Raw genomic sequence first — 24879 nt, 5'->3', positions numbered from 1 at the left:
CACTTCACATTCTTTCAGACAAGACCAAAATTCAAAGTCTTATTAATAGACTGATGATATTCAAAAATTGAAACATGACTTGTTTCAAGCTTCAAGTCTCACTGTCTTTCATCCTTGGCAGGATAGTGCTTTTACAAAAGGCTTTGTGCTGCTCTGTGCACAGTCGAGGGAGTGCGAGTTCATTATGAATGTATGTGTTCACCACCGAGAAACCTGAATCCTTGTATGTGGAGGGAGTATTTGTGAGAGCATGCTCGTTCACCCTTCCTCAGAGCGAGTTCTGTAATGGGGATCCGCTTTAGGCATAGCTTCAGTGCCCTCTTGTGGTACCAGTACTCTGTGCAACATGAAATCAAAACTCCTGCTTTATTCCGTCTATTTCCCCTTAAAATAAAACATGGAAAAGATGCTTCAGCTTAAATGTATGTGGATTTCCTTTATCCCTCAGCACTTAGGTTCTTACAATTTAAAGTAAGTTAAAGTTAATAAGCTTATACCTTTAAGCAAATTGACCTGAAGGGGAGAGGTTGACCTGAAAGGAGAATCTCTACTTGAAACTCTAATAGTAAGCTTATGACAGATTAAATAACTTACTTAAATCAACATCCCAGTTTAAGCAAGCCTCTGACACTAGTTTGACAGCTGCAATCATCTCAAGTCCCTTTAGTAATATGAGATACACAAACATTAAGCAAAAGCATAACATAATTTTCTTCTCAGTAGTGTGTTAAGACACAGGGATGTGAAATACTTTTGATTTTTAAATGCACCTCTCACTTAACTTAGTTATTCCCTACTAGTTATGAATGACTTGATAGTCCCAGCAATGGACAGCTACATTTTTATTCCATTTCCTATGGATTGAGGTCCTCTTAGACATTTTTATTGTAAAAGTAGTTTTCTCCTTCTCAAGCTGGTGTATCTTGTTTATCCAAGGAATGCTTATCACAGTGTTAATGGTGTTATATTAATGTTAACGGAATAAACATCCCCTAAGATGTTTACTTGTGGAACAAAGGGTATTGAGCTTCGCTCATAATTTAATTGTGTTTTAGTTGAAGCAGAAGGCCAGAATCTATACCAATTATATGGGATTCTGAACTGAGCATTTCTGTATGTTTAAAATTCAGCTTTTTCTCACCTTGATTTTCAGATTAGAAGGCAAAATTCATGAGTACTCCTGAACCTTATTGAGAATATTGCATGTAATGGTTCTCTTATTTATCTTAGGGTTTGCAGAAGGAGTGGGATCTGTTACCATTTGTTTCTCTGTTGCTTTTACTCTCTCTCTTTTGCCTTGTGGTAAAGTTCATCTGTATGAACAGAAGAGTCAACACCAGTAGGGTTTTTAAACAACAAGCAGAATTCCAGGAAGCACAAGAACAGCTTGTCAGAGCTCTCAGAAACACATCATGGCAATCATTTGCCTTGGTCATGTAGCAGTAGCATGGAGAAGGCGGCTTCTGTGTGAAACAGTGGCAGTTCTAAGATCGTTGTTATCCTTTGAAGTTAAATACTCAGTTGTTTATTGGTGCCCCAGACATGCGCAGGAGTGCACCCACATGCCTGTTGTTCACCCTGCAAGTTCTACTTGGAATCTGAAAATCAAGCTGGATTCTTTATCCCTCTGGCAGCCAAGCATCTCTATCACTGAGGATCGTACAGTGACCATCTGAAAGATCTGGTGGGTGCCACACAGGTGGACTCTAGGTCACCATATTTGGGCTCTTTAGTGCTAAAGGAGTAAGAGGAGTATAACTTGTACTTGTGTAGAGTTAAAACATTTTGCAGAGTACAGGCAGGTGTGTGATATGAAGAATGATGTGTGCTTTTTGTCCCGGTGGAAGCCGACATCCCCAACATCCCTGGAGAGTGAGGGTGTTGGGAAACGTCCCATCAGGTCTTCCACTCAGATGTGCTTCTGAGTGGGAGATCTTAGAGAAATCAGCCTGGGAATGTGCTCTGTGAGAATAATGTGACCCAGTTATTTTGGATTTGTGCTACTGTTTCTGCACCACTGGCCCAGTAAGGGAAGAAGCAGTTCCCACAGTCCACTTTTGCTTCTGTAATCTTAGAATATTAAGAATATTGATGTGATCTTGAAGATAGTTGACAAGATGCAGGCTTCTTGGTACTTTTCATTCCTTGGAGCCTGATTTATAAATCATACTTTTCCCTGAAAAGTCTTCATTTAGTGTCTCTAGAGTGGCTGAAGGAAGTTGAAGGTGAATGCCCTAATGCTGCTATGCCAAGCTCATTGAAACCTGTCTTCTCTTTCCATGTATTTTTCTTGTCAAAGCTATATAAAGGGTGTATAGATAGAGATTCTTAAATTGAAAAATGAAAGAATGTAGTACTATGTTAAACATGGCATTTTTAGCTACACCAGTATCCAAAGGCTGTGTACCCACTGCTTGTGCACATTGCTTCCAAGCTGCTGCTAGCTGGAAAGCTTAGATTTAGAATCTTAAAGGTTTAAGATTGAGAATCTTAAAGGTTTCTGTAAACAACGCATGATTCTTTAAGTATATCTGTGTTGCTCAAATGTCATTCTCTTTTGCATGCATTAAATATGCTAATGAGTGAATTTGTTCTGCAGCTTCTTTTATCATGCAGAGTATGTCTTGCTATCCTACACACATGGCCTGCTTATTTCCTGCATGGCAGTGTACCTGACAGCTTCTCCCAACAGTCATTGGTCTCACTTTGCATCATGCTCTGTTACGAATAGTATACCTGCCATATTTAGTGTTCTGTATCCATTCTGTCTTTTCCCAAGATCAGAAGGCCATTGGCTAGCAGAGGAGAGAGGAGAAAATTATGGCCTCAGCTGCTGTAGTAACTTCCCTGTGGAAGGGAGTTTAGAACTGTAGGAGAATTCAGTGGGAGTTCACTGATGCAAAACCATTCAATATGAAGAAAAAGCAGTGCACTATTAAACTAAATATAATATGATATTTCCCATTTTTATCTGCCTTTACAGTGCAAAAGACTATTCTTCATATGTTGCCTGGATCTTTCCTTTACTTGAGCAATGGCTACATGTTCATGTAGGAAGAGGAGAAACATCAGGCATTGCTTAAAGGGAAAAGATTCCCTCTCCAGCTAAGTTTTCAAAAGTTGATACCTTCAGTTGTCAGATGTATTACCATTTTTCTGCAGTGTGTGTGGTGCTTTTCTGTGACAAGAATGTAGAGAAAATGAGAAATTTGTGACTGTGTCTTCCTCTGTGAGAGGCTTTCTTTGCCAGTGGCAGTTACTTATGTGTAGCTGCTAAAATTTCTTACTGAACCTTAACTGGATGCACCACCTAGAGCTGGACTGACAAAGAGTTCCAACAACTGCATATGTTCAGCAGCCTTTTAGGAGGAGCAGTAATTCCCCAGCTACATTTGCAGGGAGATTTGGTTTCACAAACGTGTTTATAGTTGAGCTGTATGCACTGAATTAGTGAGTTTATTAAAGCATGTTTGGAAGGGAAAAGAGCCACATATGGAAAAGTGAGAATATGCAGTTTAGTGTCCTTAGCAGCTGGCCGACACCTTGAAGGCTGTATTCAATACTTGGCCTAAATCTGAGAACTTGTAAAGTGGTGATGTGTGGCCTCAGCCTGTAATGAGTCATGTGGAGGTTGTCTGGAAGCAGCATGCAATGCCATGTGCTCGGATTAAAATGAGCACTGCACGCTGAGCCATGGAGTGCCAGGCACTTAACTACCCCTGATCTGTCTGCTTTATTGATTTGTTTTTTCCTTTTAAGGTTGGTTGCCTGGTTCATGTGAGTTTGTGTTGTGCTCTGACTGTCTGCAAAGCTTTAAATCTATCATCTGTTCTGGCTACTAGAGTCTGAAACTAGGACAGTTCAGCATTTCCCTAGAGGAAGAAATTGAAGCTTCTTGAATGTAACTATTTTGGGGAGAAGGGAATTCTTGCAAAATTTTTTAGTCTTTCTGCAGTAACTATTCTATGGCTTTGTACTGTTCTGGCAGTGTTAGGAGTGTTTTCTTGTTGAATTCTAAAGTGGTTGGCAGTATTCTTGTCACACATAACCTTCTGCAGGTACTCCTTACTTAAGGCTAATCTTGGTCATCACAGCCATCAACACCAGGATTTTTTTTTTATCCTATTCACAGCAACAGTTCTGCCTTTTAATGGATTTGTGTGGAATGTGCCCTGTCAGGCAAACTGCCAAGCACTTAAAAGCTCTCTTAGATTAGACCTGACCAGTTAACACTGGTCTGCTGTTTGGGTGTGTCAGTACCTCTGCTTTGGTGTCCAGTTAGGAGGAGCAGTTGCATGGATATCTATTCCAAACAAATGTATAAATTGTCATGGATCAAGTCTGACTATGAATCTGCTCTTGCTGAACAGTATAACCTAGTGAAGAGATATACAGATAAACTTAAATACAGCCTATCAAAATAGTTTCTCAGAATAAAAAACATGTAATTGGGTCCCTGTGGTATATTGTTTAAATCCCAGTATATAGTGCAAATCTCACAGACAAAGTGGTTATCAAGACATAGGCATTCAGAGAAGTGGGAAGCTAACAGTAACCCATGGTGGAGTTACTAACTCTCATAGAGTTCAACTGTGTGATGCCATTTCTCAGTAGAAGGTTACTGTTGTACTTAAAGTCCTTTTTAGATGTGAGTTCATAGATACTTAGGATCTGACAGGATCTACAAAACAGGTGATGCCTAGTGTAACAGATATGTGGAAAAGAGGAAAGGTTTGAAAGCTCAAAAAAAAGCAGGCCACTGTAGGCCACTTTGCTTATGCTAGTGATTCTTAAACTAAGAATTGTCTTTTGCTTTATCATAAAGTGATTTCAGAATTGTGCTGTGTACAGGCATGTAAATATTAGTAATGTAATATTCACAGCAAGCCTTATATTGGCATCTACTGCAGGTGAGTATTTCTTGTTAAGAAATTAATAAGTAACTATTTTCTTACCTACAGTAAAAAAATCTGGCCCAGGGAGAAGTCACTGAGGACAAGCCCTTTGTCTTCAGAACTTTTATGTGCTTATTTCTCTTGGGTTTTTTTCTCTCTTTCCACAAAACAAACAAACAGAAAAAATCATTACCCTTGAGGCTCAGACTGAAATTCAGACTGGAGGGCTACTCACCTTTCTGCTGTATACATAGGAACAGGGTCCTCTGAAAGAGACATTTTCCAGTCTTCTTTTATTCACTGACAGGATTGGGGGAAGGGGTCTACATATAGATGTTTAGATGTTTCCATGTTTTGTGCCCTATTCCTGACATCACAGAGTAAGTTTCTGCTTCTAGATGTGCATCATGAAAAAAATAAGTTTCTATTTTAGTGGGTGGAGAGTGAAGGCTTTAGGTAATCAGTCTCTTTGATTTTCCCCTCTGTGATGCTGGGAGGAAGATTGATATTTTCTACTCTGTTATGGAGTAGTCTACTGAATTCTTCAGGATGTTTTGCATGTATGTCCCTTATTAAACTGCATTGTGTTCTATTTTAATTTCTCTTTAAATTTTCCCATGTTTTATTTATCACTTCTTTATCTTTCATGAGGAAAATTTTTGTTCATCAGGGACTGGTCTGTTACGCAGTGGTGAGATATTTCTCTCAATATGATCAAGAAATCTGGTTATGTGTTGTTGGCATTTGTATGTTTTGAAAGGTTTAATCAGAACTGCTGTGATGAGGCAAAGAGATAACCTTTATAGCTAAGCCAGTTTAGAAGCAGCTATTTTGCTACAAATCAGATTTTAAAACTTCCTACGAGTGAGAACAGTTTTACCATATAAACCTCTTAACTGGAAAACTGTTGATGGGATAAATAATAAAAAAAGAAAGAACTTCTCTATGCTTCATTTTGTGTGCTTTGGTCTACATTTTGATGGCATAAATTATCATCTTGTTTTTTGCTATGCATCAAATGAAAGCTTTTTATGTAGTGTTTTCTTTGACTATTCCTTTATGAGCACATCTCTCATCATCTTTGAAGAAGGGCCACTGGCTATCAGAGGGAGGAATTTATGAAAGTCAGCTTTTAAAATACTTCATTTTGCTTTTCATTATTTGTTTTCGAGACTTCACTTTTTCAATCAGCAGTTTGTCCTGTCCTTTGAAAATGTTTATTTTTGTCCTGTAAATTCTGGCTTTTCAAAGGAGGATTTATATTAAAGGAAAAAGCTAAAAATTAACAAAGGTAAAAATTAACAAAGCTAAAAATTAGTGTCTGTGTGTAGGGAGAAAACACATTAAAACTTGGTTCAGAACTTGGGCACTACACTCCTCATTCTTTTCCAGTACCCATATGGATATTTAACTCCATCAGAGTGAGAACTTAGTGCCATCTGTGTTTTGTTATCCAGAATAGAATCTATGATGATATGTGGGTAGTAGATACATCTTTTTAGTGGTTTATCCAGTGTGTTACAACTGTAAAAGGCATTGGAGGTCCTCTGGTGTTACTGTTCTGGAGCTGAGTCATGCGTGGCTGAAATCACAGTGATTTGTGTAGTAGACCTGGTGTATTTCTCTATAACTAAATACAGACCTAGCAAACATTCACAAATCAGTATTGCACAGCCAGCTAATTCTGATTGGAATTTCTAGTTCTCTTTTCTTTTTGCTTACCTGCTCTTATCATTTGGTGATCATTTTTCACTAAAAATTAAGTGAATATTCTTTTAGTTGTATTTTTTATGCTTATGTGTGTGGAAAGCAGCAGATGCCTTTGATATTGCTTCTGGAGTTTTAGTGCAGCGTTGTTGTACATTGTTGTTGTACAGTTCAGCAGTTATGGCCTATGGCCTTTTTGTAACATTTTTAATGGCAATCCTGTTCAGTCCTAAGTGTTCTGCAGTTTCTGCTTTCAGAGCTCAATCATGGGATTCATTTTGAAGTACAAACATGTATTTTTTTCATTAAAACAGTAGAAAAAGGGCTGCATTAATTTTAGAGCAAAATGTAAATAAATCCATGTTAATTTATTATTAGAGTGAGCAAAGCAGCAAGAGCTGCTAAAGATAGATCTCTTCTGTAGTTACTGCTCATCCTACTGCTTTTAAAACTCATGTCAAAACAAGTGGCTTGGATTTTTTCCCTTAGCAAATGCTTTGCAATCAAATACATGCTTATATGTGATTGGAATAACATGGTTGCTGTTAATGTCTCAGAAGATCTTTAGGAAATTACCATGTTCACCTTGAAGGATCAGGGTAATTAGAGTATGCAGTGTGTTAATCACCAGTGTTAATGTTGCCATGAAAGTCAAAGTTCATGTTTTTATGTTGTCTAGAGGATGGTTTCTCAAACAGCACTTCCCTGTGACACTTCCTGGCTTGTTAATGTCAGATTGCAAAAGGTGCAGAAAATAAGACAGTTCTTAAGGTGCTTATTTAGCCCAAATGCTGATGAATGAGATCCTGGGAGTTCTAGATCCACAAAGCTTATGCTCTTATTCTCTTATTCTAGATTATTTTTGTAAACCCTGGGAAATTGTGTTGCGTGTGACACAAATCATTGAACAAGACTGGTTTCTATAAAAGTGATGGGTGACAATGTGCTGGATTTCAGTTTAATTTCTGTAATGAACATATTTTAGCCTCACTGTAAATATATGTCAATCAGGTACTGAGCACACCCAGATTTTTCATGTGACCTCTAAGCAGCATCATTATCCATTCTCATATGTAAAGTGGTAATACACCACCCCCTTTTACTTTACACCTCCTTTGTCTCTGCATCTGTGTAAGCAGTGCAAAAGTAAAGAGAAGGTTCCTTATTGATGCACTGCTGCTGAGATGTCTGTGGATGAGTCTGTTCATCTGCATGTAGGGATTGAAGCTTATTTCCATTGAGCTCAGTGATATGTCATTCCTGCTGTAGAAAGAAAAAAAAACCTGTCTTTACTGAATTTCACTGTGGGGAATACTAGTTTTAAGCGTTCATAAAAAATAAGTATGGAGTTAATAACTCATGGTAGCAACTTGGTTTCAGTTTGTTCTCTGCTCTGACAACTCAGGTATTAGGCTGACTTACATCTGTATTAAGTACAGTTCTCTCTTGTCTGTGTTTACCCATAAAGAGGCAAATTATTTAAGTGACACATATCTCCAGATAACGTGCATTTTGCCTAACCTAATGCAAGTCACTGACTACAGCAGCAGTCCTTGACTCTTGTAATAATTCAGCAGATAATGCAGCTCTGTTTATTCCAAACGGCAGGGGAAAAAAAATCTGTACTTAAATTTAAAATTACTTAACTTTTCGTTCTGAGGCATTATTCTGCCACTGTAATTTCTAAATATGTACCAAAAAAAAAAAAAAAGGAACTAGCCTGTATAACATTAGAAGTTAGGACCCAATAATTTTCGTAAACCTGGGATGTTGGAACATAGGTGGTGGAGTTAGAAGTGCTGTAATATTTATTTTTTTTTGCAGATTCTGTCCTGACAAAGAGCTAAATGTCAGTAAAAATTTTGTGCTGGCCAAAGACACTTGGAAATAATTTTATTTTTTATTTCTAATGCTGTTGATGACACCACATCATGTACCTTTAGTTGGTATATGGGAATCAAACAATGAAAATATTTAATGAGGCCTCATTCTCTCTGCTAAATGTACCACAAGAAACAAACAGCTACACTGGCAGTTAATTTACGTTTTTAGAACAATCAGTGCCTTATTTAATGCTGAGGTTTGATTACTTTGAACACCTTACTAAAGGTGCACCACTTCTGTGTGATACTCTGGGAGTATTGTTTGTTCATCTTTCCTAGTTTCTGTACTTCCCATATTTCTCTCCTTGCCTTAGGTGAGTGGCTTTAACTCTGAGCATCTGGGGTCACCTAAGCTGACAGAAATTTGCTCTCAGATGAAAAGAAAAACCCAACATATAGCACCAGAAAAGTTCATATGTAATGAGGAAAGTTCATAATGGGTCCCAGGTGTGACTTTTATGAGAAATGTGGCAACATTAAAGATGGTTCAGAAAGAGTATTTATTACCCATTCATAGATGGAGCAACTCTTAAACTTCAGTTACTGCATTGCTTCTCCCTCCTAATATTTCTCCTTCCCTGTGACAGATGTCAGCACTCTGGGTGCTTCCCTCCTTATGCTAAGTGGATTTCAACTGAAGAGTTCCTTCCTAGAGAACTTGAGTCTGACTTTTTGTCTAGGGTTTTTTCCACCCTACCAGCTGCAGTAGTTAGCACAGCTTCAGTGGACATTTGAGAGGGGTCCTGAAAATCATGAAGGTCGTTGATATTAAATGGGAAGGATAATCTAGCAAATCTTTGCTAGTTTGATTTGTGCTAAGGCTGCACAGGTGTGTTCACATTGGCCGAAAAATGACAAGTTTTAACAATATGAGAATAAATAATAAACAGTACTGTGCACCTTTAATAAACAGTACTGTCTTCCACTTTTAATCCAAGATCTTAAGGCTTCAATGTCAAATACAGAGTTTGTATTTGCTTTTTCTCCAGAGGATTTCCTTTGTAAATTAGGAACTACTTTGTGGGTTTTTTTCTGCCAATTTCTACGTTAACCTGATACAGACTGTTTGTGTTATTTGCACGATTTAAATAAAGGCCCAGACACTTGCTTATATCATCAGTATGATTTTTGTTTTTCTGTCTGGAATTTAGTAACCAGGTCTCATAATACATAAGGTAAGGCAGACTCTGATCCACTTCCCTCTGAGCTTTCTTAGCTCTACAGAATCAATGGGAAGAGTGACAACAGCTGCTCTCAGAAAATAAATGAGCAAGTAGGTGATCCTTCTGTAGTAAATTTTCAAGGTGAAACAAGCTGAACTTACCAACTACAATGTAGAGATTTTAGACTTCCAAGTTTTGTAATATCACTGTGTCAGGACTTTACACCTAAAACTCACATGTGCTAATTTAGACAGCCAGAATATATGTGCAATATGAATAATAAATAGCTGGGCCTTTGAGGTCAGTGGTCAGAGGTGCTGTAAGTATTGCAGTGATACAGCCAAAGTTCTACAGACAGAGAACATGCCTGGAGTTTGGGGCTGTGTTGTTCCCTTGCTGGTCTCACACACTTCCCCACTGGACTTCCCGGTGGGTTTCAGGCATGTGGCTGACAGAAGCTGTGAAGTTCTGACTTGCAGTGTTTCAGTACCATCAGCTTCATGGTTCACTCACTAGTGATCCTCAACTTCCATTGGTTTTTCAACTACATTCGGCCAAATTTCAGACATTTTTGTCTCCAGCAATATCAGACAACTGAAAGCAGTAATTTGAAAAAATTAGGTCACTCAGGTTTCTATATATAGCAGCTCTCAGATCCCAAGAAAGCCAGCACAGTCATCTAGCCTGTTTTTAGCTGTCAGTGTTTGTAAATTAATATTAACAGAGTTGGTGTTAAGTAGAATTTTAAGTACCATCTTTTTTTTTTCTTCTGCTTGTGCTTTCCAGCTTTTTTAATTCTTTTTGGCAGTTTTTTTTCAGTCAAAAATAGTTGTCTGGGTTTTTGCCCCTCTGCTTCTTTCTTTATACTAATGATGAGTGGATCTTCAGCAAAGAGAATTGTGGCCATCACATTTCTGAGAAGCACCTGACTTGCATTGGAATCAGGCTGGGTTAATGTCAGGTGGGGGCAGCTTAAGTTTTCTGTGTGCACCATTTCTCATAACAAAATGTGAGGCTCTCCATATATTGAAGTGATTGTTTTCTCTTTTTCTCTTTTTTCTTTTTTTTTTTTTTTATTAAAACAATTCGTTTTTTATTGGCAGAATGGGAGAGGTGGACAGGGGATTGGAGAAAGAATCAATGACTGATAGAGTAGGAAAGGCTGAGTATAACTGGATGGTAGATATTAGAAGAGTTTTTGAAGTTAACTACTTCTTATTTATTTACTCATAGCATTGTTTGTCTTCTTACATACAGCAGAAGAGGTAGGACAAGAAATAGTTTTCCCAAAAGATTTATAAATCAAGTTTAGTTTGTTTTATTTTGGTCACTCACACACAGAGAGAAAATACTGGTCTGTTTCTCCTCCAGATATGACACCTGAGTGTTCCCAGATGGAGAACAGAGAGCTAAAACTTGTAGTTTCACTTTGCAGAGAAGCAGTGGAACAGGTTACCCTTATGTGAGAGTTAGAACTCTCATCCCACTGGCCTGATAAAGGTGTAAAACCTAGAATTATCCTTTGTAACATAGGATCATTGTATGAAATAGAAAGGGGTCACTGATCTGCTTTATTCATGTTCTTGTTATTTTATGCTTCTTGGTTGAAAATATGCGTGAAGAAATACAATTTGCAGTCAGAGAAGGTAGAAAGGAGAAAGTACTTGAGAATCTAATGCATTTAATTTTTCTTTTATTCAGCTGTGGGCTTCTTAATTCATTTGTTCGTGTATACTATTTTCACTCACAAGTGATTGCAATAAAGGAGGGAAGGGTTTTAGAGCAGTAGCTGTGTACATGTCTGTGTCTCAGCCCCATAGCTGCACCTTGGGGTTCAGGGCAGTTCCATCCTCTCATGCATGTGGAGAATGGTGTCATTAGCTGTATTCCCTAAGCACCTCTGGCTGTGGAAAGTAATTAGTGTTAGAAAATCGGAGATATGTAGTTAAAATTAAAAAGTATTGTTACAAAGGTGCAGGTGGCCACCCTTTGAAGTGTCTAAATGCTTATGTGGCACTAAAGGATGCTCAAAGGCTACTGTTGCAAGTGTGCGCATTTTTATTTCTGCTTGTTACTGACTCTGCATCTGTTATTCCTGGATCTTTGCATTTGGTGGGATGTGAACTTGTAACCTGAGCTAAAAATTATAGATGTTAAACTTTCAGCTATATAAACTTCTGATTTTTTTTTGCACAGATTAATGCTCTTAGCTTTTGTCTTTCTGTTTCATGGGCTAGTCATACCAAGATGCTGTCTGTTGCTGGCATAGAAGGTCAGTCTGACATTCCCACATCAGTCTGCCTTGGCCCTTTTTCTCTTGCACATAAGCATGGTGACCACTGTGGTGTCTCAAGTGAAAATTCATGTGGCAAGCAAACACCTCATATGGTGCATTGTCACTAAAACCTGTCTTGGGAGTGTTCATTGGAGCGGGCACCAGCACACAGTAATTTCTCATCTCCTGTGCAACCTTCCCTTGAAAAGTAGCTGATTTTTCTTGCATTGGTAGTTCACAGCATATACCTAATAGCATAGTTTCCTATAACTCTTTTACATTATCTCCCTTGTCAGTGAGCTGATCAGTTTTTTAATCACTGAATGAAGTCTTTCATACTTCATAGAATTATTCTTCTAATCCATAGATTAAAAACTTAGAAAATCCACAGAAAACTAGAAGATGGTAGCTTCCACAATACAGCTTCTGCACTTGTATCCAGGAGGAGCTTTCTCGCATGGTATATCATTAAATTTCTCTCTTTCAGGCCACTGTCATGAGAAAAATCCAGATGGCAGTTACGGCAAGGAGAAATACTTTGATGACCACTATGAGTCAGCTACAGCAGTGACAGAAGGACACTCTGAGGGAGGTACAGAAGATCCAGAAGTCCTTACTCAAAGTTCAGCAAGGGATCCCTCCTTCTTGAGACTGGAAAGTAAGTCAGCCTTACAAAGTCAGTTCTGGTAAATAAAATTGTTTCTAGATTTTTCAGAAGAGCTGTCTATTTTCCACTAAGAAGCTGTGTTTTCCCCTCTCTGCCCATAAAATAACACGTAACCCGTGAACTAGTTTCACTCTCTTCACCAGTCTTCTCCAAGCACAACAGGGATGCTTATTTGTGGTGAGGAGGTCTGCATTGACTAGTTCACTCTTTGTGCAGTTTGCAGTGAGTAGTCAGTAATACTTGAGTTGTGCAAGTGGAAAAGTCGGGTCACAGAGAAAAGATTCTTTTTGTACAATTTGTGAAAGCACAAGGAAAACAATTTTTGAAGTTTTTTATGGTACTCCCTCTTAGACACAGTGACTGCAGAAAGCAATGATTCAGAAGGAGTGGAGGGTTTAGAAGATGATCAGATGTCTGAAGAGATGCTGGCTTTGGTGGATGAGTTTGAAAATTCTTGGCCTCAGGAAGCTTTTGAGGGGGCACTGGAGGTAAAAGGTCGTCGGATGGACTTGCAGGGAATCCGGGTCCTGAAGAAGGGATCTCAGGATGGACTTGCTAGCTCCTGTTTTGGAGACTGTGGTGATGATGATGAAGCTGAATGGGTAAGTTTGAGTTAGTTTACTTAAGTCCTGTACTAAGTGTTGTGGACGAGGGAAAGATGAGAACAGTTCGAGGGGTTTAGCACTGAGAGATACAGCACTTCCCCTATGAGCCTAAAAGATGTAGTCATTGATGGCTGGTGTGAAATGAACAAGTAGCTTCAATCTGTCACCAGCTTCTTGCTCACAGTTAAAAATAAAAATATATTTTAACCAAAAGTTGTAGTTAGCATGAAAACACGGGAATCCCTCTTGTCATCAAATTACCAGTAAAATATATTATGAAAAATGCCTTTCAATTCTCCAGCAGTTAAATTGATTTTCTCTTGTGTTGGAGGTCAGAAGTTGCATACTTCATTTGCATGATGTGATCAGTGAAAGGGAGCAGGCTTTGAGAATGAGTTGAGATGGGGAGGAAAAGAGGGAGACAAAGATCTCATCTGTAACATCTTTGGGTTAAAACAAGTAGTGCATTGGGCTAAAACAAGTAGTGCAAAGCAGTCATGGTGTTTCTCACTGTTAATCTTGCTAATACTGTTCTTTTGGTAGATCACTTTTCAGGTCAAACGTTTAAAGAAACCAAAAGTTGAAAGCTTGGATCTTCAGGAACCAGCTGGGAGAAATGTGGAAGAAGGAACTAATGCAGAAAATGAAAACTTTTACCAAACTGCTCTAGAGATCAGTGGACCAAAGATACCTTCTCCTGGACCAATTGGTAACCTGAAATTTCTAGAGAAAGCAAATCATTTGCAGCTGTTGTATTACTGTGGTTTATTTCCTTTGCACCTTTATATTACACTGGTTTATTACTGAAAATAAGCATCACAAAAACTATGTAATGATATGTCCCTTCTAGATGAGTACATGAAAAGACAAGAAATCTCTTCCATCAGCACCTTCTTGATGAAGTGCAGCCTAACTTTGTGTTGAATGAAAACTTCCTAGTTAATTTCCCCAGAAGTTCTGGGGATGAGGTGGTGAGAGTGGAGAATGAAATAGGTAGATATTGTGAGTAGAAGTTGTAAAACAGAGAGGGGACTTTGGTGATCTCTTTTGATAAACTGAATGGGCAGAGGAGTTAGTTTATCAGGATGCAGAATAAGAGTTTGTACTGACTTCTGGTTAGCAGAAGGCATACAACTCAGAGCTGAAAGTTTAGTCTAATAAAAACAAAGTAAATAAATAAACATCAAGTGTTCTTCTATAATTATTCAGTAACATTATAAGAGAAAACTTAGAGACTGTCTTCCAAAACACTGTAGTTACAGAAGAGTAGACTTCTGCACCAACACAGATGAGATTTTGAGAGGCAGATGGAGTTTTTGCGAGTTGAATAAGAGAAATTGGAGAGTAATCTGTTAATATGGTGCCAAAGAATAAAACCAAAGTAATTGACCCCTATACTTCTTGTTTTGTCTTTCAATTGAGCTAAAATCTTAATGTTATGGGGCTGATGTGTAAGCAAATTCTAGAGTGCATCTTAGTCCTTGATGATTTGATGACCTGGAAAGTGATTTCACATTTTGAAGGCTTTTACATTAAATCTTTAACAACCTCCTTTTTTAGCAACTGACAAATGTAGGTTATTGAATTAAATTTTAAAATGAGGGGGTCAGGAATACATGAAAACAGACTGTCATTTGTGAGCACACACCTGTCCTTTCCTCAGTGTTTATCCTCCTTCCCTCTGAGTTACTTTTGTGGCTTTATTACATAGCATCCCTCAATTGTAAAGTAATCTTCCCAACAGTCCTGTGAGGCAGAGTCTGCTGGCATGCTCTTTGCAAGAACTAAGTCATTAAATTTTAAGTAACAAATTGAAGATCACCTGGGGAGTTCTTAGTAGAACAGAGGAATGATGGTATCTGTCTTGTGTTTCACTCCTTCCCAGACTACTGAACTGTCTGTAGCATTTCCATACCTCTTTATGTCCTTTGCTGTTAATGCCAGTAAGAACTAGCAGTCAGATAGTTCACAGTGGTGGTGATGAGAACTGATCATTTCCCTTTGAAATTTCCCTTTGTATCTCAAAATTAATTTCCCTTTTATTACAATATTTTACAAAATACATGGTATTACAGGCTTTTTCGTTGTTTGCACAATATGATGAAGTGGTTTACTGTAACTTGGATGAGAAATAGGCATTGCATCCAAATGGGCAAAATTTCATGTAACTAGAAATAAATACTGAAATATTGTCCACATAGCTGGTTTGATAGACTGGCACGTTTTTAAACTTGGCTTCCCACTGTGCAAATCTACTTCTGTAGTGAATTTTTCTTATGTTCCAAATAGTTTGGACATTTTTGGTATGAGAGGAGAATGTTTTCCAACATTTAACACAGGCCAGTTTCCTAGGACTTGATACAGTATACACCAAATCTGAGGGAAAGACTTCAATAGGCTTTAGTTTAAATGTAAAGATACCTTTCTCTGCCTTGCCTTGCTCCTCTGCAGAGTGGGAGAGCTAAAGTGTAATTAAATAGTTTCAGGAAGGTTTCTATCTTGAGTGTAAGAAGACGGTAAAAGCCACTGACTGTCTTAGCAATACTCATTAAATTGTATTTGCAGTATTTTTCGCCTGGAATTGTCAACAGATAGACCAGTCAACTTTTATTAGTTTTTAACTGTAGCTGTAGAACATTAATGATGACCCACAAATTTGGCTTAAGGACATTTAAGTAGAGACATTACCTGTAAACGAGATTGGCAGTTGTTCTTAATCTGTAGTTTTGGTAAAAGTGTAATGAAACAGATTTGAAATTTCATCTCCTAATCTGTCTTGTCCACAATCTGGTTCTGTCTGTGCATGCTACCAGTCCCATTCAGTCCATTTAAATTTAGGAATGTTCTTAAAGAAATGTCTCTGCAAGGCAGACTTTTATAGTGTAGGGGATGTATCCACTGGCGTAGAGTATTTTAAGAGTCGTTGTACTGAAGTAGAATGTCTTTGTCCTTCCAGTAAGTTTCTTCTATTTTTGTTTTATTTTCTCAAGGAAAAAGGCGTGACTACCGTAGCCTTGGCTGGCCCAGCCCTGATGAATGCCTGAAACTCCGCAGGGTAGAGCTTACAACTGTAGCCAGCACGTGGCTTGCTGTTTCTGCTAAAAACATTGAGTGAGTATCTTGGATATGAGCCCTAAGTAAGTTACTTACACAAAGCAGGACATTTACGTGGTCTTCAGTATGTGTAAACTGAAGATTTTATGTTAGTAAGAAAGAACTTCCAGGATTTCTAAGTTTGAAAGCATCATGTGGAATTTCATCAATTAGACTTGAAAAGTACAAGTGCAGATGTAAGATCCAGTTTCTCTTGCTTCTTGAGCTACTCAGATGAGATTCTGCCAGGTTCTGGGCAGTTTACTTTCACTAGAGAGCTTTCTAATGACTGTTCTGTTCTCTTAACTAATTTGACTTGTTTTATGACATTTGTAGCATTACAGAACACATTGATTTTGCCACACAGCTGCAGGAACCAGCCATGGAGCCCCTTTGTAACCCAAACCTCCCAGCCAGTATGCATACTTTGGACCACCTGCAAGGTGTCTCTAGTCGGGCCAGCTTGCATTACACTGGAGAAAGTCAGCTGAAAGAGGTATGCCAGAGCTGAAGGCCGTCACACAAAAGTGGCCATACTGTGGCAGATTCAAGGTGCATTTAGCTCGGTGCCTTGTCTCCAAAGGTGACTTTCAGTGAGTGAATGCCTGGATAAAACTGTAAGAACAGTGCAGCATGAAATTTTACCAGAATGCTTTCCCAGCCATCTACAGTCTGCCCTGAGGGAAATCCTAAAACACCATTAGTGTCTCTGTATTTATAGCTCTTTGTGGATGGATTAGTGAAGGTAAAGTCCAACTCAGCATACTCAGAATTTTTAGTGTTCTAAGTATTCAGTGCCATGGAGTTACAGCACTGTGTTATACAGATAGTATCAACCCGAGATAGACGGTTATGTTTAGGTTGAAGCAGGCTACAGCATTTGGAAAACACCAGGCAAAAAAACAACCAACAAGCAAGGGGACATCTCTTACGAGGTTCCAGCACCTAAGCACTTTTACTTCCTCTTCCATAGGTCCTACAGAATCTTGGCAAAGACCACTACTCGCCACAGTCACTAGAACAAGTTGGTACTCGAATAGCCAAAGCTTTGGAAAAGGTATGTGTAAAGGAGGAGACGAGAAGTCTGGGCTTACTGCTCATGACTGGCATAGTGGTCAATCCGGTCTGCAATCGTTTGTTTGAAATCCTGCTCAAGGAACGTATTAGTACTTGGACTAGGGATTTGTGTCTATTTAGCATCTGTAATGCCCTCACAGGTATTTTGTGGAGGTATATCTTATGCTTATACCATCAAGTGTCTTCTGTATCTCTCTGCTGAAACCTTAGCTTGTCAAATGTCCCAGTGTTTCCTGCCCTGTAGTGAGCAGCATTGCTGATTATTGATTTATGAAACGATTTCAACAGTTGTCAACCCTCTTCTTTCTCTTTATGCTACATTGACTTGGAGCTTATGGAAAGTGGAGTTAAGCTATGTCTCCCCTCTCCAGTAACACTCCTCCTGGCATGCTGCTGTCAGACACCTCAGAGGGGCTTCCTGTTTCAGCCTGCTGCTTCTCCCTGGTGCAGTGCTGGCCTGAAGTGTCACATGGGTTCAGGCAGAGGTGTGGTACCATGTGCAAGCCTGCACTCCCTGTTCTCCCCAGAGAAAACCAAGCTTCTAGCTAAAGGACCTCAGCTGTGAGCCCTAGGATGAGAGGATTAGGGACATAATTTTTACAGGATCCAAGAAGCAGACAGGAATGTCAGGGATTGCTACTCTGTATTTACAACTAGTAGGGACAGTATCCCAAACTACTGTGGAAAAGAGGGCTCAATGAAAACAGTTTGGTGCCCCTAGCCTATTGGACCAAAAGCTGTCTGAGGTAGTTGCTGTGCTTTGAAATTATTACCAATATAGCTTTGTCCATCCCCTGAAAGTAAAGACATTACTCTTTTCATCATATTACAAGAGTTAGTTTCTTTTCACTTTAGATGTATACTACCTTTTTTGCTTCCATGCTAGTTTCCCCTGCAGACACCAAGATTTATCCAAATTAGCTGAATATTTAGTGCAGAGATTAGAAACAGAATTCTCAGTATTTTCCTTTGTAACACAGGGCATGGGAGTCAGCCAGATAGAGGCTGGGCTTTGGCAGGCTTCTGGACTGAGCTGCATCCCAGGGCATCCATTCTCTTTCCAGTGACTGCAGGGAGCCTACAGGTCCAATCAGCTAATTTAGCTAAGTTTTTTCCTTCATGTTGGGTAATGTGTGTGCACATATAGATGCTCAGCATCAGAGAGCTGGTTAGAAGCTGTTGTGGCTGCTGAAACTCTTGTTGCTGTTGAAAGCTATTTAACTGCTGTTCTGTTCCTAAGGAAATGATGTTGCACTTGGAATTTGTTTCATTTGGCAGTCTCATTTACCTTGCTATTGCATATATGTTGTCAGAAACTTTTTGCTGCTTTGAAATAGTTTAATACTCTTTTAAAGCGTAACATCCCCTACCTCAGTTTCTCAAATAAATTGGAAGAGTGAAATGTAGGAAGAGTATTCACTACCGGTGTATACATGACAATTTTTTGTGTTCTTCTTTTGCCAGAATCAGACTTCATGGGTCCTCTCTAGCATGGCAGCTCTTTACTGGAGGGTGAAAGGCCAAGGAAAGAAGGCAATTGACTGTTTACGGCAAGCATTGCACTATGCACCCCATCACATGAAGGTGTGTATACGTGTGTGTGCCCTCTACTCAGGTGAAAGAATGTTTTGCTTGTCACAGCAGAGCTTTCACAGGCTGTTGTGAAGGCCAACACTGTATATCAGGTGTCTGTAATGTATTAGATATTAGCTGGTTGAGGTGAAAGATTTTCACCATTTGTTTAGTATGGACTGTCTCTTAAAAAAAAGGTAACTGCAGAAAAGGTTCAGTGGAATTTCCTGCAGTTCAGTGGGTGTGACACCTCCTCTGGGTATCCCAGACTTGAACTTCCTCCTGTTAGGACTTTGAGTCTTCATCAGCCTTTGTCTGGACAAGTGTTCTAATCTAAGATGTGAGTGTGTGTTTTCTGGTTATGCTTTTAGTGAAGGAAGTATGTCTTCTGGTTGTGCTTTTAGAGAGGTTGGGAGGTGATTATCTAAAGGAATTACTTAAGTGCTTGAATCTTAAGCGTTTGGGCTGTGAATCTCAGTTGTACACTAGTCCTTGACTTTGTGCAGCAGTTCTTTGCTCAAAAAAAAAAAAAAAAAAACCAGCAGTACTTTGGACACAGTCTTCTCTTTAGTGTTTCAGTTGGCTGAAGTGCTCTGTACTCTTCACCTTGCCAGGTGCTATGCTGAGCATTGTAATGTCTGGTCTTAAACACCAGGCTCCCCCTTGCAAACTGATAAATGCAATACAGGCTCCTTACTCAACATAGCAGATTTTTCTTTTTGACCTGGGCAACAAATTGTACAGCCTGGAAAAATGTAAATTCCACTGGAATCTTGGTCTTCAACCATTCTCTGAAAATTGCGAGACGAAGTAATTCATGCTTTCAGGATATTATTAGGAGGATTTAGCCATTAACAGCAGAAATGCCTCAACTAAGAAATGCACATCCCCACTGCACATTCTTTGTATGTTTCCTATAATTATATTTATTTGCATTATCCATTTAAAACAAGGTTGGAACCAAGAGCTAACACATCCAGCTTTTGCTTATTTTCTTGTGTTTCCATGTAATTGGTTCCTCAGGAAAGGAGTCCTGAGCTGTGTGATTTGTAAGGGCCAGACTATGGTTTGGAAACTACAGTTGTCAAGATTATGGTGAAGTAGTGCTTTTTTCTAGAAGTATGTAATCATGTTGTTTGAGATTGTATGACTCTCCAAATTTGTGTCTTTTGTCCTCCATATTGAAGCTGCCTCTAGAGAAAACCCTGGATCTTGCTTGTAAAGACAGAGCTCCAACTTTTACTCAGACTTAGCACTGAATTAAAAGCTATTTTGTGTATTTTGGTTTATCCTCCTCTTTGCTTTTATGCACTTTGGCTACTTTCACTTGACTTTTCTCATGCAAACAAAAGGTAATTAATTTTCCAGTGAGCTTCTCTTGTGATTCTGACTTCCATAATATCTGCTTTGCAAACATGAATAACTTGGCCAGCACAGGTATTCCTTGAGATGTGAAGGTCAAGGAATTGGGGATCACATACAGAACGTTTATTGTCCTGTTGAAGGCACCTAAGCCTTGGTACTAAGCAGTATTTTGTGCTTTGAAAGTTTCAGGCCCAGCTCCCAGAGAGTCTGTCCTGGCTGCCAGGGCTCTACAATTTTTTCAGTCAGACAAGGTCACAGTCTGGAAATCCAAGAAATAAAGAACATACCATCAGTGTCTAGCTGAGAAAATTTTATTTATAGCTATTACTCAGCATCAGAATAACAATTCTGTGGCAGAGGCAGGACAAAAAATGATGCATCTGTTGCACTAATGGTTACCGCATGTTTTCTTCCCTGCTGTCCCCTTTGTTCATATTCCCTTTCCTTTTATGCAAGAGCTGAAGGAGGGTATTCAAGAAAACCAGCTTCTCTTGTCTCTAAAGAGTGCACCTCATCTTTGGGGAGAAAATAGTCTAAGAGCTTCTAAAAACTAAATGAACATTCAGTTAAGTGAGTTAATTTTTGAGGGCTTTTTTCTATCCAAGAGGAATGTTTGTCACTGTTGTGAGTGGATGTAGATGTGAGGGTTTTTTGTTTGTAACTCAGGCTGAAATGCAGTTTTGTATTAAAATAGGTCTGGATCATTATTCTCAACATCAAAAGAGAGGGAAGTGGGTAGGAGCCAGATGAGTGCGATTTGGTAGTGGATTCTTCTGTTTGTCTTGCTGATCCTGAGACAATTGCAATGGAAAGAAACTGTTTGTTGCTTGCTCTTCTCCTCCAGGATGTACCACTAATAAGCCTAGCAAACATTTTCCACAACGCCAGACTCTGGAATGATGCCATCATTGTGGCTACCATGGCAGTGGAAATAGCGCCGCACTTCGTGGTTAACCATTTCACGCTGGCAAATGTCTATGTAGCAATGGTGAGTGTGCTGTTGCCCAGCTGTGGCTGTCTTTGGGACACTGTTTACATTATGTAAAAGTCTTATTCTCACAAATAATTTTGAAGGACCAACGTTCAAGAAATTGGGTATGATCATAAAGAATTAGTATCTTTAGAAAGACAAAACTTACATATATTTTACTCCTGTTTTTTGTTTAGTACTTTTAAGTACTGAACATTTTTATAAGCTGGCTTAAGAATGCCATGTGCAAAGCTTTGTAAAGACAGGAGCAAACAATTGGTAATTTGTGTTGTCCACCTATCTAAATACAAGATATTTTATAATACTGGAAAATTAATGATGAATTTGGTCTCTATTTTGAAGAGCTCAGCTTGGAATAATAAGTAAAACCCAACTCACAGTTGTGGTGAACATATACAAGGGAAGTTCATTTTCAGTGTCTGGACTATCAATGCCCAATATAATTTGCAGATTGAGCTCAAATTTCTTTATACTGTCTATATATACTATTAAAATACACTTTTTTAAAAAGCAAGATTTACAACTCACCTTCATTTAGTTAGTCTTTATGATATGGCCAGAAATTCATATTATCTCTACTTCATAACTAAAGTTACTGAGAAAATGAACTTACGAGAAAAAAATAAGTGATGAAACGGACGAAAAGCCCCAGAATGTTTTGGGTGTTTTCTCCTCTCAGTTTTCCTCTAATACACTGTCAGATATTGGCATGCTTTCCTGGTTAATAAAAAAGCAGGGTGGCATAGGTAATGAGATTTCACCTATACAAAAACAGATGCTATTTCCACATGAATGCTTCTAACTACTAGCCTGGAGTCCACCTTATCAATTGAAATTGTCTAGCTATTGTATGCTATTTAAGTTTTGGGGTTTTTTTGTTCAGGTTTACTCTTTTTATTGAGTAATCTTTTAAAAATAATTTCAGGTTGTTTCTAAAAATGTCAGCTTTTCAGAAAATGTGATGGTTTTGCATTGTCCATGATTTTAAAGCTTTGATCTACTCAAATTCTGACTGAAATCTGTTTTTAGAAGTTATTTTTACAGCAAGAATACAGAGGTGTACTATTAAAAAGAAAACACAAGAACATTGGTCAATAATTCTCAGCAATAACTCAGCTCCTTTCTGTGCATTATGCAGAATTGAGTCATTAGCCCAAGAAAATATCAGTTATTTGTGGGAGAAGAAAAAAAATCCTAAATCACAAGGATTGGTTTTGTTACTTCAGTGCATATCATGCTGCACAACTGGTTGGGATGGGAAAGGCATAGAAGATGTGTTCACTGTTTTTAGAATCTGACTCTTTGCACTCTGGTTTCTTTCTTCACAGGAGGAGTTTGAAAAGGCCATGAAATGGTATGAGTCAACACTAAAGCTTCAGCCGGAGTTTGCCCCAGCAAAGAACCGAATCCGCACCATTCAGTGTCATCTACTTCTGAAAAAAGAGCGACGGTCTCCTTAGAGATCAGCATCTTTCTCTTTTTTAAAAATGTCATTATTCTCTATTCTGCTCTTAAGTGTGCTAAGATAAATTGATGAATTGAAATTTTTAACAAGACTGTTAAAAAGAGATGGGATTTGGATCAAGGGTTCTTTTATTATTTTTTTGTCAAATAGAGGAGCATCTTTGGAAAATATATTTCACAGACCATAATTTTAAAACATCCGTGTAAATATTAAACCAAGAAACTTCCACGAGTCCATGACCACCTGTAACAGGACCTAGGCACTGTCAGTTTTTCCATAATGCTTAGATTGGCATCAGCATCCAAAATAACTTGCTTCATGTCTTATAATCTTAAGCCAATGGAAATGCAAAGCACACAATTGTACCAAATAGTAAGAAGAGATAATCAGCAATCCATGTGAAACTCATGCTTTGTCCAGTCTTGTTCACTCCATACCACATTACCTGCTTTTTTGGAAGGAGAGGAACAGACTTTTAAATATTTATTAAAAAACATGAGAAACATGAAGCATTTTTGGAATTCTTCATTTCTGTTGGGGAATAAGGAGGAGGTAGCAGCAGGACCCTAAAGTCAAAGTAGTTTTTAATCATACTTGCAGGAAAAAAAAATTGGTAAAAATTCCAGTAAGATGTTTTATATTTGTCTATATATTCATAGCCCTCTGCCTCCCTGAGTGGTTGATTTACTAATTCTTTGTTCACTGTATTTCTAGCCGTTTTGGAATAAGGTGCAAGTTTATGCTCACCCTGAGCCATACTTTCAGCTGCCAAGGAGGAGGAGGTACATGGTGTCAAGGTGTCAACAGCAAAAAAGTCAGGTGGAAGATTTCCAAATCAGTTCCGTCTTTGGTTGGTGGAGGACATGATTCTCCAGAATCAAAAAGGGCACATACTTGAAATAAAATAAATTGTTTATGAACAACTCGCAGCTTCGCTGTACTGTGTATGTCATGCGCCACTCGCGAGAGTCCAGGTTAGTCTGGAGGAGCTACAGCCTTTCCTTGGGAGCAGACTGAGCTGGGAGCCAGGAAAGCCTTTGACAATCCTGATCAGCCAATTATTTCGTATGTACCCTTGAAAAATTCCTTGAGCCGCTGTGTCTGACTCTGTGGCAGAAGGAAATAAGGAAAAATTAACTAACTCAGCTGTCATGTCAGCCACTCTGCAGCTTCTAGTGTTAAACATGCTTCTTTGTGATTCTTTTTAAAGAACTAACAATGCTTACGAACTTACTGGGTGTTTTTTTCTCCCCCAATATTTTTCCTGTCTCGTTGATGCAAATTAAGAGTAAGTATGGCAGTGGTAGAAACTATGACATCAGTGTAATTTTTATAATACTGGAACTTTGTACTTCATAAAAGGGTCATTGAATATTTTTGTATATGACTGAAGATGAGCAGTTCTAATGCAAATTTTACCTCTGTTTTATTGCAAGTAATTTCCATTTATCTAGGAGTCCTGACAGAGGTATGAGCAAGTGCTACTGCTGGGTAGATTTGTATTAAAAGTGTGTGAACCTGTCAAATTTTTGTCAACAGAGTCAACAGCATGTCAGATTTTATGCTCTTCCCAAGGCTGCTGGAAGGCTGAATGTTGTTGGCTGGAGACAGGCATAGCTGTATCTCTGTGTAAACTCCAAGAGGAAGATCACTTCATGAAAGGTCTAAAACCACCACTAGGATCATGGGCTGGGATAATGAATTACAGAGATTTCTGACATAGAGCTGTGGGAGAGGAAAATAGCAAGGCAGGTGCAAGTAAATTGAAAGAATTTCCATTTGATGTAGGAAAAAGTGCAAAGGCTTTTCCTTGAATTCATGTGCAGAGCAGCTGCTTTTATTTAGTTTTGTTAACTGGTCTCCTTCACTTTATGGTGGTTGATAAGTAGTTGGGAGTCACTTAAACACATTTGGTAAATCTTCCATTTCATATACTAGTTTTAAAATGTAGTATGCAAAAACTTAGCTTGGTACAGGCATGTACCTTACAACTTGGTTTCCTAATGTATCACATGGGTAAATCAAGTGGTTGCCATGTGCTGAGCTCTTTTCTAGTGCGTCTGTCCCACTGCTGCTGGGAGATGCTGAGATTCAAGTGAAGAGTAAGGCTGGTCCTTAAGA

At 38.7% G+C, this 24879-nt stretch overlaps 1 protein-coding gene across 2 annotated transcripts in view; it reads left to right on the top strand.

Annotated features, from left to right (window-relative positions):
* TTC17 (tetratricopeptide repeat domain 17) overlaps window positions 1–23681 on the top strand; it is a 55044-nt gene extending 31363 nt beyond the window's left edge. The window contains exons 17-26 of one of the 2 annotated variants that reach the window (XM_064424953.1): window positions 12411–12581; window positions 12942–13192; window positions 13739–13904; window positions 16186–16306; window positions 16625–16784; window positions 17262–17345; window positions 18830–18949; window positions 21147–21290; window positions 22622–22782; window positions 23473–23681. In XM_064424953.1, coding sequence (XP_064281023.1) covers window positions 12411–12581; window positions 12942–13192; window positions 13739–13904; window positions 16186–16306; window positions 16625–16784; window positions 17262–17345; window positions 18830–18949; window positions 21147–21290; window positions 22622–22753 — 1349 coding nt within the window. In that variant the 3' untranslated portion in view covers window positions 22754–22782; window positions 23473–23681. Of the gene's footprint in view, window positions 1–12410; window positions 12582–12941; window positions 13193–13738; window positions 13905–16185; window positions 16307–16624; window positions 16785–17261; window positions 17346–18829; window positions 18950–21146; window positions 21291–22621 lie in introns of both variants that reach the window. The other variant, XM_064424952.1, reaches the window with a different exon arrangement.
* The last annotated feature ends 1198 nt before the right edge of the window (window positions 23682–24879 follow it).

This window comes from Passer domesticus, chromosome 6 (assembly GCF_036417665.1).
Source record: "Passer domesticus isolate bPasDom1 chromosome 6, bPasDom1.hap1, whole genome shotgun sequence".
Taxonomy (NCBI): domain Eukaryota; kingdom Metazoa; phylum Chordata; class Aves; order Passeriformes; family Passeridae; genus Passer; species Passer domesticus.
The sequence above is the reverse complement of the archived record's forward strand: the minus strand, read 5'-3'. Positions and strand labels throughout refer to the sequence as shown.